At 43.5% G+C, this 17,304-nt stretch overlaps 3 protein-coding genes across 3 annotated transcripts; 1 reads left to right on the plus strand and 2 right to left on the minus strand.

The window, feature by feature from the left end:
• Positions 1–5,427: 5,427 nt before the first annotated feature.
• EAF01_005266 (uncharacterized protein) lies at positions 5,428–10,405 on the plus strand (the record flags this gene model as incomplete). The annotated part of the gene is made up of 4 exons (XM_038913521.1): positions 5,428–6,051; positions 6,108–9,794; positions 9,848–10,230; positions 10,285–10,405. 4 exons carry the CDS (start codon positions 5,428–5,430, stop codon positions 10,403–10,405), a joined length of 4,815 nt encoding a protein of 1,604 aa, XP_038771607.1.
• Positions 10,406–12,411: 2,006 nt separating this feature from the next.
• EAF01_005267 (uncharacterized protein) lies at positions 12,412–16,576 on the minus strand (the record flags this gene model as incomplete). Its single annotated transcript, XM_038913522.1, has 3 exons — positions 12,412–14,094; positions 14,147–15,599; positions 15,651–16,576. 3 exons carry the CDS (start codon positions 16,574–16,576, stop codon positions 12,412–12,414), a joined length of 4,062 nt encoding a protein of 1,353 aa, XP_038771608.1.
• Positions 16,577–16,598: 22 nt separating this feature from the next.
• On the minus strand, positions 16,599–16,933 carry EAF01_005268 (uncharacterized protein; the record flags this gene model as incomplete). The annotated part of the gene is given in 3 exon segments (XM_038913523.1): positions 16,599–16,724; positions 16,742–16,840; positions 16,883–16,933. 3 exon segments carry the CDS (start codon positions 16,931–16,933, stop codon positions 16,599–16,601), a joined length of 276 nt encoding a protein of 91 aa, XP_038771609.1.
• Between the last annotated feature and the right edge of the window lie 371 nt (positions 16,934–17,304).

Raw genomic sequence — 17,304 nt, forward strand, 5'->3', positions numbered from 1 at the left:
ATCAGATATTTGCAAAGAATATGACCTCCTACAACGCACCATCAAAGTATACACCGACGCAGACTGGGCAAGCGATAGAACCGATCGAAAAAGCATCTCTGGTGGGGTAGTAATGTTCTATGGTGGACCAATCTCATGGGCAAGCAAGAAGCAGACATCTGTAGCTACATCTAGTACAGAAGCTGAGTACATTTCCATGGCGATGTTCACCAAACAAGGGCAATGGGTAGCCCAACTATTGAGGGACTTAGAGCGACCACAGTATATCGGGAGCAACAGCGGAGTTCAAATGCTCGGAGACAACCAAGGAGCGCTAGCGTTAACCAAGAACCCACATCTACACGAGCGATCAAAGCATATTGACATATGTCACCACTTCATTCGAGATCTCACAGAAAAACATCTAGTCAATACCAGCTATGTCAATACAAGTGATATGGCTGCAGATGGATTAACAAAACCATGCGCAAGGGTGATATTTGAGAGATTCAAGAACATGCTGGGGTTTCAAAGAGAGTAAGCTCTTTGGGAGAGTATTGGAAGTTGTGGTATGTGCTCCAAAATCGACTAAATCGACCAAATTGACCAAATCGACCAAAATCACTGAATCCACCCATTTCACCTATTTCATCAGATTCATTGGATTCATCTTACGTCGAATTTATCAAAAAAAAAAAAAAAAAAAAAAAAAAAAAAAAAAAATTAATGATTTCAAGAAAATCACGTGGAATAACAGAGAAGCTTAAGGTCTGTTCGCATACGATCGGATTTTGATGGTCTACCATATTAAAACAGTAACCCTACGATCAAGGAATAACGAATTTCGAAGCAATCAGTTATTGGGCGTATAAAAGGAATTTTAAAGAAACTAACTACTGAAGCTGAGAGAGTAAGCTCTCTGGGGGAGTGTTGGAAGTTGTGGCACGTGCTCTAAGCTACTGTGCATATATCACTTCCACTTCGTAGTTAGATTTTACCTTAGTACAATTAATCTACATAGTCAATAATACATGCATTCCACTGGCCTGCTCCTTTATTGTGAACATATACTAATATAAAGTACTATACACCTGAATAAATATATTATAAATGTTTTTAAAAAAATCTGACTTTTTTTTCATTCATATAGAATAATTATAAATATATTAATAGAATATCAAATACTATATTAGTATATCTCTTATAAAATATTTCTTGAAAAAAACAAAATCTTTTGAAAAATTTTCACCCTTCATTTTCTTATACTTAAAAACCTTCTTCTTTATAATTAAAACCTTTTGTTACGACGGTATCCAACATACCGCGTCACATGGCCAAACGGTCACGTGATGGACCTAGAGGATCTAGGGGATTGAAGAATAAATATCTAGATCTATAAGATCCAAAGGATTCAAGTAGAACAGAGCCTTATGGTTCTGTAGAGAACGAAGGTTTATATAAGGAATAGGGTTTCTTTATATATAAAGCTTCATACTCAAGAACAATCATTAGTTTCATTATTATAATTACAAGAATTACAACCAATTATAACCTTATTGAATTCCTACTTGAAATCTAAACTAAACCACCTCAAGAGAACTCTAGACACTTCTACATAACCCTAGAGGCAGCTCCCGTAACACCTTTCTATAAAACCTCTAAGTACTAAAAAGTCTATATCATTATAAAAATCTATAATTTAATCTCTTCCATTAATTATATTCAATATAATAAGTTTATTATTAATAATATCAATATTAATAATTCTAATATAAATATATTAAACCTTCCTCCCCAATACCAACAATAATATCTCCTCAACTCAAATAGATATTAATTCAACAACTTCAAAAAAAAGTAGAAGATTATATTCTAATTCAAATACAATAAAGATTAATAGGTTTTTCCAAGAAAATCTTTCCTTAATTTTTTCGTATTTATCAAAAATCTTATATATATATATATATATTCAATAACCATCCAATATATAATTACTTACCTAGTACTATTCCATAATGTAAATGAGAGAGACAAAAGGGATATGTAATATACAGTATACAGTATAACTAAGTAATCAATAAGTAAGTATCCAGAGCTGGTAATTAGATATAGTACTCTTCCTTCCCCTTTCAAACCAAATCATCATCCCTTCGCAGCAAACTCACACCACGACTTTGCGATTTCCCATCGCCGTTGATATATACAGTAGTTCATCGCTAGACTGTACTATCTAGCCTGGATGGATGTCATCCATCTATAATCCATAATCCATTAACAGGATTATTACTAGGTAGTTAGTATGTGACACTTGAATCTTGATAGATGTCAGAATGAGTCACTCACTATTGTTACTCATACGATACGATGGATGGATGGCTGTATATTCTGTACGGTGGTTAGTGGTCTGTTATGTTATGTTTGGGTTGGGAGTGGAGTTGGAACTTTGGATGAAGGTTGTGGCGATTGGATTGGATTGGATTGGAGGGACTGGATGGCTTGGAGAGTAGGTAATATAGATTTGAAATGGATGATATGCATGTTGGTATTTAGGTATTTAAGTATTTATCAAGAAAAGGTAAGGGGTGATGAAAATGGAAGATTGGTTATGGAATGGAATATTGATATCGAAATTTAATTAGTTTTTCTGATATATTACCCTAGTGCCATTGAGAGTATAAGGAATGTTTGACGAACAAAAATTGCTTCTAAAGGGGGACGATCGGGGTTGATATGTACTAGGTAGTAGGTACACCAGGTACCGTAGGTTAGAGAATCCAAATGCAATTTTTATATTCGATATTCAGCTGTACCTAACAAATGCAAACCCCAATAGGCTAAAGAAGACATCTGTGTAACCTTTATGTGTTCTCGAATAATTCTAATACTTCGAGGTGATATATGTGTAAAATTTCGGAGATTAGCCATGATATCTTGAGTAGATAATCTCGAGGTGGTTAGGTAGAATTCTATCATGTTGTATCGTCTGATGAATATAATAGGTGTTATTTTGTGGTGCATCATTGAATCAAGAATTTGATATCACAACGGATTATTCGTGAAGAATAATAAGTGATGATTTTGAGGAACCGGGCAATACCGATACCCAGTGAGTTGTATCATACGTCCTGTTGTATTTCTTCAAGGCTGTTCCAATGGCTGTAGAGTTTGAGATCAAGGATCTATTGGTCATCGAGGTGCAGAATCGCGGCACTAGTATTTATCAGCCTTTAATGCTTTGAGCTTGAGCTTGAGCTTGAGAGTGGGGCACCAGTATCAGAGCTGATGAGTTGGTGATATGTCGATAATGGATAATGTGAAATGTTCAGCTGGAAGATAAAATCGCCATTTCTGTATAAGTATTGGGTATGAAATAGGGGAACTTCTTCTTGAAGAAGATAAGTATGAAGAAGTAAGAAATACTTTGTACGTATACTCGTACTATGACTGGTGATGCAAGTCAGGTCAGGTCAGGTCAAGGATAGAGATCCCCAAAATATGCTATATTTGCCATGTCACAGAGGCTTGGACCATACCTAGCGTGTTTGAAATGGTAACTTGTGTGATTCGATGGAATGATGAAATGTAAAGTCTCACTGTGACTGTGTCAGTCGTAAAAGTCTTGACTCCTCGGGGGATTTGGCGTCGGTCGAGTCATAGCAAGTCTCAATTTTCTTTTAGTTGGTTATAGAGTGAAGAGAATAAGGAAGGATAATGTGACATGAGGAAGTTAAATTTGATTTATTCCTTTTTTTTTGATAGTAGTAACAGAGAAGGATAATGTGACATGAGGAAGTTAAATTTGATTTATTCCTTTTTTTTTGATAGTAGTAACAGAGAAGGATATTAGCGATATAGAAGAATGTTAACGGACCAAATCACTGGCCCGTTGTGTAGATATTGTAGATGTATGCTATCACAATTGGAGAATTGGAGACATACTGATTGTCTAAACCATTATAATTGTATATTCATGGGGGCAAGCCCCCAAACCCCCATAGCTCGCTGCGCTCGAAATGTTGAAGATATAAAAGCATTTCGTCTTCACATACATAGCTACCTAGTCTGCCTCCACGGCAGTGGCCCCCGGAGGGCCAGCGGAGCGTCATTCAATTGATTCTATAAGGGTCAGGGTCACTTATAATGTTATGTCGAAGTATATAACTAGGTGGATAGCTGTTAAGGATATTATTTAGAATTGAATGAATATCTAGTCTCTAGTATTTAGTATCATTGATATATTTCCGAGATTTCTTTACTTGAGAAACGGCGTCATAATTCCTTCTATAAAGAGACAAATCATATGTACAAATCAGAGCTAACCGATTCATCAGCCAATTGAAATGAATGTCCATATTTCCACTTCACATTGTCTTCCCAATCTTCTTTAACATAATTTTGAACTTTCATTGAAGAGATCAGTACAATCATAATACATATCTATATCAACCTCTATACTTTGTTGAGAATTCTAGAATATAGGAATATATAGCTGAGTATTCAGGAATAAGTATACATCTATTAAGGATTCAAAGAAAACCAACAAACGAACTCCTCCAGTCATCAGGTACTTCCTTCAATCACCTACTACCTGGGAGATATTCCGTTGGCTAGACCTACCCCCAATTTCATCTGTATACTGTGATAACTTATTCGTACAAACAAAGCCGTAGCAAACCTCTGAGGGAAAAAGTGGCGAGTATTATTGATTTGGATGTTTCTTGAGGGAACAGGACCTACCTATCTAGCAGATATTACATATATTTAATTTTTAGGTTTCCTCATATTATCTGTTAAAGCCTTAAATCCAAGGTATTAATACACACATTCACATTTTCCCTAGTGCCCCCAGACGTACATGTACTAGAAAAAAAAAAGTTAAGCATTTACAAACTAGCCGAGCCACCATCGAAGATATCAGGATTTCTCTCCAAACAATTTTTCTACCACCACCAACAATTTCAAGACAACTTGAAAATACCTCCCAAATTCAAAATCACTATCCCAGCAGCACATCTTCTATTCTGTAGAAGAACGACTGCAGCAGGAATAGTCTCCTCGATACCTTTTCCATAAAGTATCGACCTTTCACCAGAATTGTACAGTTATAGTTGTTCCAACTGTAACGAATACCAATTCTCCCACCCATTCACCCACACGAAAAGAGAGGGCGAATCTCCAAATATTCGCACTTTTTTTTGAGAGCGATTAATTTCTGCCCACTCAGGAAGAAACATAACCACAAATCCTCTCTCCACTCAACCTTTTTTTTCATCGAATTAATTCAAGAAGAATCTTTTTCTTGTCAATAGATTTCGATCCTAATTCCATATCGACCATCTGCGAAGGCATTCCACCCATCATCCACTCCTCGCGATAACGTCATACAAGTTAATTAAAATCCCTTCTCACGAAAAGATACGAGGTCACCTTCGACAAACAGTTCACCCTATGACTTCCGTTCCCCAACAATCTCAAAACCAAAGCCAGGCCTCAAACACCACTAGCGCGTCGCAGTCGACCCAGTCGTACGCTTCCACCGCAAAGAAGGCAGTCTCGTCGCCACCTATCGCGACGAGCTCCTCGACTCCATCACCCGCCGTGGCTGTCGGAGGTTCTGCGCCGGTACAGCAACATGGAAAATCATCCTCTATCTCACCGGTAAACGGTAGAGCTTCGATTCCTCCAGCTGTACCGGCAGTTTCTGCACCTGCTATCGCCCATAGCAATGCTGCAGTTAATGGTGGTTCGACTGACCACAGCCGTAAGAGTTCGGTTACAATTAGCGCAAGCGGTCCTGCAGGTTACATCCCCAATGGAGGTCCCGTCGGTGGTTCAAGAGGTGGCATTCGATTTGGAGCATTAATGGATTCTCCTGCCGCTTCCCACAGCATCCCACAAATCTCCCAACCCGCCTCGGAACCAATCCCAATCCCTGGAAACAACCCAAGAGTAGTTTCGCCAGCAACCTCGCCATCTCCTATTCCTCAACCAACTGCAAGTGGTGGAAGACCCCCATCTGGAATTTCTCAACAAGGAAACATGACGTTTGGTAGTTTAGGCAACGATGGTGATGTAAGTATCATTCCTCGCAGGTTCATGCCACATTCACTGACTCATGTTCTCTGTAGCCACACATGCGACAAGCAGCCTCCCAAGGACCTTTAGCACCTAATAGTCAAGCAGGCGGACACCTCCGTCGTGAATCATCGCATTCGGCACAAAGTGATAACAATCAAGGCCCAGGAGCTGGACGTGGTGGCTATCAACAAGGTGGCGGACGTGGACGTGGTGGATTCAACCAACAATACACCGGTCATGCTGGTTTCCCTCCACAAAACCCACCACAATTTAGAAACAACCAAAATGCCGGACGTGGTGGCATGCCTCCTTTCCAAAACCAAGGTCGCCCACAGTACCAAAACTCCCCACACCAAGCCGCTCGAAGCCCAGCCCTTTCGAACTCGATTCCCGGTACTCCTAACATGAACCAGGCGATGCCCATGCAAAGCCCACAACAATTTAACGCTCATGCTTACTATCAGCCATCTCACATGGGAGCTCCCCAAGTACAACAAGGCTATCAATACCCGGTAAACCAATGCCCTTCTTATTCCAGCGATTCTTTCTCTTGTCCAACGTTCAGTCGTGGTGGTGGTGGTGGTGGTGGCAGAGGCAAGAAGTGGTTTGATAAGTCTTCAGCCCAACATTACCGAAAGCCTTCAACAGAACTTTTTGGTCACAGCTTCACTACCTACCATGAACAGGCGTTCCCCCGTGGAAGTAACGGTCAAAGTATTGCCAGAAATAGAAAAGGATCCATGCAGTCGGAGCACCAGGAGAATGGCTTTCCTGTTTCCAACCAACAGTTGAATTTGCCCTCACCTCCAACCAAGGATTCAGTTATCCCGAAGAAACCTGCAGATCTAAATTCCACGGACCCCAGCCTCCCCCCTCTCCCTTCTGCTACTCCCTATTTCAATGTTTCTACTGATGTTTCAAATATTGATTTCTCGCCAGCTTCTGGCAACTTTGACAAATTTCTAACAGGTACACAGACTCATCCCTACGGTCCATACCCCGGTATGCCTTTAATGGGTGGCCCTCCAACTTTCCAGTATCCTCAAGCTGGTTATATGCACCCTGTTCCACCACAATCACCGCAACCAGGCTACAACCAACCATACATCGCTGGTCAGTATACACAACAGGCACCACAACCTATGTCCCGCAATTCCTCTCAAATGTCTGAACATCGACCAGCTTCTAGCATGGGTCAAACCCACGTTCCTATGATCACACCGACCACTTCACACACGCCTCAGCCAAAGCCTGTTGCTCCAAACACCTTCTCTAGACCAACCCGCAAGAGCGCTGCTATTGCCATCAAGAAACCTGATGGTGATGTCTTGAATGTTGACGCAATCAAGGCACCCGCTTCTCCAGCTCCTAGCAACAGAACTAGAACACCACCTGTCATTGCTTCTTCTACACCAACACCTCCACCAAAGTCCGCTACTCCTCAGCATGCTCGCACTGATAGCTTGGCTACCAAGTCTGCTGAAGAGATTCGTCAAGAGATGCAAGAAAAAGTCAAGAAGATGGCAGCAGGAGGTGACAAGGTCGACGAGGGCAAGAATGAGGAGGCTGCTAAGGCTGCTGAAGCCGCCGCCGCCGCTGAAGCCAAGTTGAAGGAAGAAGAAAAGGCAAAGGAAGAAGCCAAGGCCGCTGAAGAAGCCAAGGCTAAGGAAGAAGCAGACGCGAAAGCTGCTGCCGAGAAGGCCCAAAAGGAAGCTGACGAGGAGTTGGAGCGACAAATCGCCGAGATGGAGGCAGCTGAAGTTGAGCGAGAGAAGAAAGAAGCCGAACTTCTCGCTAAGCGTAACGCCGAAAAGGCAAGACTTGCCGCCGAGAAAGCTGAAGCCGACAAGGCCAATGCAGCAGAAAATGACCGCAAACTCAAGGAGCAGGAGCGCGAGATGGAACGCCTCGAAGATGAAAAGGAGAAGAAGAGAGCCGAGGCCGAAGCCAAGGCCAAAGGTGGCGATGCTAAGAAGGATGAGGAGACCCCAGATACTCTTGCTACAAAGCTTTCAAAGGCTACCCTCGAAACAGACAGCGGTGCATCAACTCCTACTTCTGATGACTCCATGGGTCCACCTCCTAAGACACTTGCTGCCGAAAAGCGAGGCAAGCCTGCTGCGCTTAACCTTGCACCCCTTAACACTAAGCCTGTTGAGCCACCTCAACCTAGTGCAGCTCTCCAGTCGCTCAAGTCTGCCCGTTTCTTGGCTGTTCTTGACTCCTCTATCTACCCACCCAACATCAATTCGCCAAACCCTGCTTTGAACTCTGCCGCTAATGCCAAGGGAAAGACCTTCAAATACGACAAAGAATTCTTGCTCCAATTCCAAAAGGTATTCACTGAGAAGCCATCTATGGAATTCGAGTCGCAAATCAAGGCTCTCATCGGAGATGATCCAGGCTCTGCCAGACCTGGTGGATCACAGAGAACACCGGGTGGCATGGGTCCTCGAGGATCAAACCGTGGTGGTGGAAATGCTGTTGGTCAATTCACCATGGGTCAATTTGGTGCTCAAGGTGGAAAGACCCTTCCACCCGGTACTACAAGCGAAATGCGTTTTGCGATGTCTCAAGGCAACATGGCACGACCAGCTATCAACAACCCCATGGCTTCATTCCAACGTCCCGGTGGAGCTTTCCCCGGTGGCTCTATGCAACGAACCAACTCTACCAACTCCATGCCACACTCTCCACGTCAAGCAAGCAGATCCACTCGTGGTGGTAGCAAGCGTGAAGGCGGTTACCAAGGCAGTAACGCTAAGCAAGAAGCCCAAGCCGCAGCAAAGATGCCTCTTACCAGCGGTATGGAGATCAAGCCCATTCAAGTTTCTTCCACTGGTTGGAAACCACGCAGTGTCGGCCAAAGCCAGACTGCTACCGGTGCTGCTGGACCTACACCTGGTGCCACTCCAGGCGCTGGCCATATGGATCCTGACATGGTCCAAAGAAAGGTCAAGGCAGCTTTGAACAAGATGACTCCTGAGAAGTTCGACAAGATCGCCGACCAAATTTTAGCTATTGCTGCACAGTCTAGGGACGAAGCAGATGGCCGCACATTGAGACAGGTCATTCAGCTTACTTTCGAGAAGGCCACTGACGAAGCCCACTGGGCTTCCATGTATGCCAAGTTCTGCAAGCGCATGTTAGAGACCATGAGCCCTGACATCAAGGACGAGAGCATCGTTGACAAGAATGGAAACATTGTCTCTGGTGGTAACCTTTTCCGAAAGTACTTGCTCAATAGATGTCAAGAGGAATTCGAGAGAGGCTGGAAGATTGACTTGCCAGAGAAGCCTGAGGGTGAACGCGAGGATGCCAAGACTGAAGAAGCTGCTATGCTCTCAGACGAGTATTATATCGCTGCTGCTGCCAAGAGACGTGGTCTTGGTCTTGTTCAATTCATTGGTGAGTTGTACAAGCTTAGTATGCTTACAGAGCGTATTATGCATGAGTGTGTCAAGAAACTCGTGGACTACAATGGTCTTCCTGATGAAGCCGAGATTGAATCTTTGACCAAACTCCTCAAGACCATTGGTCTCAACCTTGACAGCACCGAGAAGGGTAGGCCATTGATGGATGTATACTTCGCTCGTATTAACGCCATGATGGAGCAACCTGAGTTGCCAAGTCGTCTTAAGTTCATGCTGATGGACATTGTCGATCTTCGTAAGAAGGGATGGGCTTCAAAGGAAGCAAACAAGGGTCCTCAGACACTTGAAGAAGTCAGAGCTGCGGTAAGAGTTTCCCCACAAACTTTGATAAGTGAAAATATACTAATTGATTATAGGCCGAGGCTGCTGCTGCTGCAAAGGCTGCCGAGAACTCTAGGAGTCAAAGAGGTGGTGGAGGACGCATGCCCATGGGTCGTGGTGACGGAAGAAACTTCTCTGGTGGATATGGCAATCAACCTCCTCCTGATTACCAGAAGAACACTGTTGGTATGGATGACCTTCGTCGTCTCACCAACAAGGGTGGTGCAAGCCGAAACACCAATGCCCAGATGTCATTCGGACCATCATCTATGTTTTCTTCAAGAAGCAACAGTGGCCGAAAGATGGGACCAGGAGGTTCCTTGGGCAGAACAGGTGAAGACTCTGGAGCTTCTTCAAGAACAGGCACACCCCCACAAGACAAGGATAGGAAATCAGCTACTTCTGCAAATGCGTTCAGGTTCGTATATTCTATTCTTGACAATCCGTTGACGCTCAACTAACTTCTCCATAGTCTACTAGCAGGATTAGGATCTGGCGAGACCGAAAATCCAGCATCCCCTCCTTCTACTCACACTTCTCCAGTATTGTCGAAGTCCACAGCAGCTTCTGACAAGAAGGAGGGTGATGCTTGATCATTGAGCATTAAGAAAAGTGTTTAATAAAACGGATCATTCTAATTTCTGTGCATAGACGGCGGGCTAATCTTGCATTTACGGCGGGGCCTATTTTCAAAGGGTGTCTTAAAAGTTCCTCATTCTGTTCACTGTGATACCTCAGATTTCACACATTAGACTAAATTCCGTTATCATCAAATCTTGTTTTCGGTCATCTTTCTAATGCATTATCCGGTATTTGGTGCGTGGGAGAAAATGGGATGCTTTCTATCTGCAAATTTCTTTGGCTGGCGGAGGTTGGATTTGGACGGCGATATGGTTGGTAGCCGATCACGACCTCTAAAAGCTTTTTATTCTTCTGTCCATATTTTTTTCCGTCTTTACGTGGCTCTAATGATCGATGACCCGGCTTGCTTCAATGCACCCATACGATGGTCTACGACTGTTACGCTCCAGCTTTTGCGTTTTCTTTTTGCATTGGCGCTATTACGACTTGATACCCTAATGTCATCTATGCAAAGTAAGGCATGGGGCTTCAAGGTTGTTGCGCAGTGATTATAAGGGTTTTCTCTGATAGCCTGGCTGGCTGGTGGCGGTTGGTCTTGAGTGAAACACAGAGCAAAAAGAACATGGAAGGGCTTGTCTTGTTCTGGCGCTGGAGGATAAATCTATTGTGAAAGCTGTGGATTGTGTCAAGGGGGTATTGGAGGTCCCTGCTTGTGGGGAGGAACGCAGGATTGATGCTCGAAAAACCTTGCTGTACAATTATAATTTCTTTTTTCTTTGTCGGTTTTTTTTTTAACTTTCTTCTTTTCTTTTTCATCAGGCCAGCCAGCTGCAGTTAGTAAGAATGAATGAAATTCATGAAATTATATTTATGGTACTTGATGTGAATTGTGATCTTGGGCGTGACTCGTATGTGATTATTTGTTTGAATCGTTTGGCTGTAATTGCAGATAAAGTTCTTTGTATAGTTATGGAATTTTCCCTGGATTATGTGTATGAGGCCTAGTTGAAATTGTATCATGTATGTCACCCACCTCTCGTTAAATCTCCTCACTACACGATATAGAAGACAAAAACGCTCGCTCACTCACTCACTTACTCACTCATCCACTCCACTCACTCACTCACTCACTCACTCACTCACTCATCCACCCCACTCTATCAATCCATCCCAAGGGATAAATAAACAAATCACTCAATCACGCCCAGCATAAAATAGAATAAGTAAATCCATTTCATTTATTTTCAAATCCTCACATCTTATCTTCCTTCATCTTCATCATCTTCATCTTCTTTCCTACAATTCAAAAGTTGACGTCATCCATTCACCCATCCATTCACCCATTCCTTCAATCCCTCAATCCCCTCTTCCACCCCTCAATCCCACTCCATTCCACTCCATTCCACTCCATCTCCAATCCCAGCTCCCATCCCCTTTCCAATCTCCTCCCTCCACCCCCCTAATGCAAGCCAACCAGCCAAACCAAACAATGCCATGCCTTCGAAAAAAGAAAAAAAAAACACCAAATCAATCCACTCCACCCACTCCGTACACCAAACCACGCCTGCGAGCCAGCCAACCAGATAGATAGATTCACGCCCATCCGTACGTACGTACGTACCACCGCAATTGGGTAGGTAGGTACCTAGACAACCCTATGCTAGATAAAATTGGAAAATACAGATTCCGGAAGCGGAGGTGCGGAAAGAGAAGCGAGAAGCGAGAAGGATTTTCGCTTTTTGCTTTGCGTGATATCCCTCGCCTTTATGCGAGGGAGAAAAGGGAAAGGAAAGAGGGAAAAAAAAGAAGAAAAAAAGAAGACGAACGCCGAGAAGAAAATTTGATCTTTGCTATGGTATATGCCAATTGGTGTAGAGTGCATGATGGGTGCATCACCACACCTTACTCATCATCTCTCCGTTTCTCTCTCTCTCTGTGTGTGTCTGTTGATCTCTTGTAATCGTACAGATCCATGCATCTATGCATGCAGTCACCCACTATTTCGAAACACATCTTCTCATATCGAAGCATTATTCGCTTCATTTCCCACCACTCTAATATCCGTAACACTTCTCTGACGTTCTGTTCTTACGCCTTCACTGCCACTATCTTCTTCGTGTCTTGGACCTCTTTGTACTCTCTCCATCTCTCTTCCTCCCATTTCCCTTCCCGCTCCTTCCCTTCCTCCTATCCCCACTCCCATCTCTACCTCATCATCACTATCCTCATCCAGCACAATGCGTCTAAGCACTCTCTTCTCGAAAAGTTCGATAACGAACCTCCTCATAGGCAATCTAAAATGATGATATTCCAACAGTACCATAACCTTCTTGAAAAGTCCCACCTGTTTAAATGCATCCCCTTGATTCTCCTTGATTTGTATCAGCTCCCCGATTGCCTTTTTATGCAATATCATATTTCCTAGATTTTCCACCAGTTCTAGGATACGTTGATTTATATCCCGATCATCTACTCTCGCTTTATCGATTTCGATTTTTTCTTCATCTGTGATTACTATGTCGGAGATGGTTTTATGTTCCCAAGGTTGATACGAGAAGAATTTGTTCAGGTTTTGAGGGATACAGAGACCGAGTGAAATACCTAGAGAGGTGGTGTTTGAATCCCATCCATGTTCCGAAAGAATTTCAAGTCCATGTCGACTACGCGAAATGAGTCCTAAGACAAAGAATGCGGTACCGCGTAGACTCATGATTTGATGCTCTTCAGCGATCTTGACAATTTGTTCGACGACATCTGACTCTTCTAGGAAAGGTGCACCTAGTTCCATGGATCCTACGTTTCCGACTGCCCAAAGACATCCTTTGATTTTGAGAATAAGTTCCGGATCATCGGCTAGCATACCATATTCACGGATAGTGCAAGCAAATTCTTCAAAATGTCCTTTATCTTGAAGCAGTTTGCAGCCTTCTTTGGTACGAGTAAGTTCTCTGTAGAAGTGAGGAGGAACTTGTGCATCGTTTTCGCCCTCAAGATCAAAGCTATCTTCATCCATACTCATCCTATTTGAAGATTCTTCGGGCATTTCTACAAAAGATTTTGCCAAGCTTGCCTCGATAACTCCGACATAACTATCATTTCGTCCCAGGAACCAATCGTCCATTTCATTGCTGATATAATCCAGTCCGTCCAGATAATGATATCCAATTGACGTGGAAAGGAAACGTAGCAGTAAGGGAGCACCAATTTCTCCCAAATGGTCTAAAGCTGGACGACACTCCACAATGAATTCGAGGTAGCTCTTCCTATTACAAGCTTCCTCGAGAATCTTGATAGCAGTTGCGCAGACTTCAACCTCTGGATCGTAAAGTTGCGTGACTAGAAGCTCGATTGCCCATTTATAGTCGGTGGTCCCGGTGGCTCGACTTGAATATTTGCGTAGGACGTTCGTCGCATGTATACGAATCTCCTTGGGTCCTGCAGTCAAAGCCTTCGACAAGAGAACTCTCGGGTGTCCCGGTAAATTATAATCAAAGTTTGATAACAGTAGCCTAATCAAGTCGGGGCGTTGCTTCAAATCGATTATGTGATACATCATATTAATCATTCTCCAACGATCGAGCATTTGCAGTCCTTTTGGGTCGCCAGTCAGAGTTCCAAGCATAGCAAAATAACCACATGCAAGAGTTTCTGAAAGCCTTTCTTTGGAGAATGTTGGTTGAGAAGCGGTGAGGCCGCTCGTCTGCTAGGTGTTAGTATACAAGATAATCATCATTATAGGGGGGTATTGTTACCGGGTCACATTGAGCAAGACATTCTGCAATTTGTCTGAGTAGCTTGTTGTCCGCCAAGTATTTAACTCCTTCCACGGTTTGAAGGAGAGTGTGCATGAGTGCACAACCGACTTTGATATATTTTTGATTTATCCTTGTGTTTCTAACTTCAGAAAACTTATACTTGAACGGCCGATAGAAACTCATTATTCTTTTGATGAACTTTGAGGCTTTCACAGCTTCATCTAGCCGCTTGCCATTTGTGAGCGGGCCCTCGATGATTCGTAAGATAATATCCCACTTCCACTTAATAGGATTTGTGCTGGCCAAAACTTGAGATTCAACCAATAGCTGTCTGAATGTCGTCTCATCAAACGAAACGCTAGAATTACTCTTAGGCTGATCTCCCAAGCTTGACAGGTTATCGTGACTGTTATTTATCGAAAGGGTTGTCGAGATGGATGGAGCTGATCTATACAATGTCCGACTCACACTGCTGATTTGATATACCGTGCTAGTGGCCACAAGTCGTCCATCGCACCCGAACTGAGATGCAGCAGCGAATAATCCGGGGAGTAATTGAAGCTCAGCACTCCAGCTTGATGGTAATAGTTGACTCGCAAGCTTCAAGATTTCTCCAATGAGCAGAGTAGTTTTTCGCTTCAACATCGCATTGTCAGTATCTGAGGTCACCTGTAATAATCCTTCAACCATGCCAGCATTTATTAGCACTGCCAGTAGAAGCGCTGTGTAATGATCGACGAAACTTTTATCGCCAGACTCATCATCAGTCGCTGACTGCGCTGATGCCTTTGACGGTGCTGTTTTAAGGTTTGCAACTCTTCCATATGTAGTGAGACGCCTGCCAGCGAGGTAAGAGGTCGCCCAAAAAGGAGACTTGATGCGCAAGATTCCATAAAGCATATCTATGACAGTCTCGCGTACAATGGGATTGGGGAGGATCAAGCATGATATCAGTGATTTGATAGCTCTGAAGTCGTACATAGACAATGTCATAAGACCAGGCCATGAGTTCATAGCATATGAAATAGCCTTCGAGTTTTGCTTCAAAATTTCTTCCTTCACAAATAGTGAGTCGGTAAAGGAAGTAAAGAGGATTTCTAGCTCATAACCCGATCGCAAATACTGGCGTCTATGAGGAGAATCAAGCAAAAACAAAAACGCTGCTGTTAAACTCTCGGAAGCGTCGTAAGTACCATCGCCTAAAGCATCGGCAAGAGGTCTGAGACCACCAGAGGCAACGACAAGACCTGGATCGCGGACCATGATCTCCGCAAGTGTCTCTATGCAGATAGCTTTGAGTCGATCCTCTTCATGATCTGCAACCGAAGCTATAGTTCTTACCACAGCCCTAGAGACCTCTTTTATACCGTCTTTCACATCTAGGAATGCTCGGATAAACTTCAAGGCCTGCTCTCTTTCCACGTCAGAAGTTCCCTTCTTTATGAGTGATCTAAGAACTCTTTAGCATTAGGCATGAATATTTACCAGGTCCAGTACTTACACGACAACAAGATTATCAGTATTCAGGCTTCGAATCTTCTGTAAAGAACTGACATCCGAAATTGCATATCTTGTCATGCGATATCCTGCAGCTACAACCTCTCGACTCCCACTCAGAAGCATAACTTGCATTCTCAAGCCAAATACTGACCAGACTAGATCGTACTTCAGGGTGGGATGGCGCTTGAAGAGCTCGACCAGATCGTTGGCATGACCAACGTAGTAATCCGGAGTGAGACCTTCCACCTCTAGAGCTTGTAATATTTCAGCTAAGACATACGTTGGCGACTCTGTGGGCTCATCTGCTGCTTCTGAGCCCCCCATACTCTTAGAAGCACTTGGAGGTGACCTCACACCGTTACTTTGGAAGAGAGCATCCATTCGACTGCGCGTAGGAGTGGTGGGCGGTTTCGGCTTTTGCATTTCCGTAATTTTCAATCTCAAATCTCTAATCTTCTGGTTGGATATATTCAGCTCCGCCTCCACCCTCTGCCTTTGCTCTTTCGTCTGCTTTGCTTTCTTCGTATTCAGCGCCTCCAACATATTCTCACTACCCTCTTTTATCTTCATTTCCCTACTCAGCATTTCGCGTAAATTCGACAATATCTTCACCGGCGTCGTACTATCGTCTTCGTCCAATCGCTCCAAGTTTACCATGGAAACATTTGTATCGAGAGCCGAAACTTGCCGTGGCATTTGGCTACGCATAGTCGAGCTGAAGCTTCCCGGGGCGGGAGATGGGGCGAGAGAGGAACCACGAGGCGCAAATGCGGCTGTTGAGCTTGAGGCCATTCGTGAGCCATTTTGACCTGGTGGTTGCAAACCACCCGGTTGATCTAAACTCGTCCTCCCGGCATATTGTTGTGCGTATGTGTTTTTCTGGGCAGTCGTCACAGACGAACCCAGAATGCTCGATGGTCCAACCATCTGCCCATTCGAGAGGTCGGGGTCAACGTTCTTCGTGCGGGGGTGACATAGGTGGTGCAGTTAAGGGGCCGACACAAAAGTCATCCAGGTATCTATGCGAGAATGGGAGATATGATTGTAGTGTAATGGATTTCGGTCCAGCTGAACGCTATTCGTGGGCAATACAATATATGCTCGTCGTGGTATGTGTGGAGGTTCCGCGGTCGATGTGGGCACCAAGCTTGCAGATAGTGAAGTCTGAGGTGTTGCTGTACTAGAAAATGACTAAAGATTGTGGGGAAATAGAGGTATCAAACTGCTTCAAACCGTTGGATTGTATTGCGATAAAGAGTTCATAGAATATTTAAAATGTTTCATCAATCAATTCGTCCTTTAACGCTCCCATTCCCGCAGATAGATAGATGACGGGGGTAAAAATCACAACACAGACCAACAAGACCAAAGACCATGAAGACATCACTAACAAATTACTTTTGGTGTTCATTTTATGGGGAGGTCGTTCATGGACAAATACATTCATTACATTCGATGGAATATTTCTTTTTCTTATATATTGTCCGTAGATTCTTCCTACTCTATATACCTAAGCATATGATCCAGCTCTAGAACTGGAGATATATCGAAATGTTGAAACATACATCAGGAACGCTTGGTGGCTAGGAGTACAGACCGGATGAATGGTACGGAATGGTGCTTCACGCTTCAAAGATAATGTAGGAAAATACCCC

Source organism: Botrytis porri (genome assembly GCF_014898465.1).
Source record: "Botrytis porri strain MUCL 3234 chromosome Unknown BPOR_006, whole genome shotgun sequence".
NCBI lineage: Eukaryota > Fungi > Ascomycota > Leotiomycetes > Helotiales > Sclerotiniaceae > Botrytis > Botrytis porri.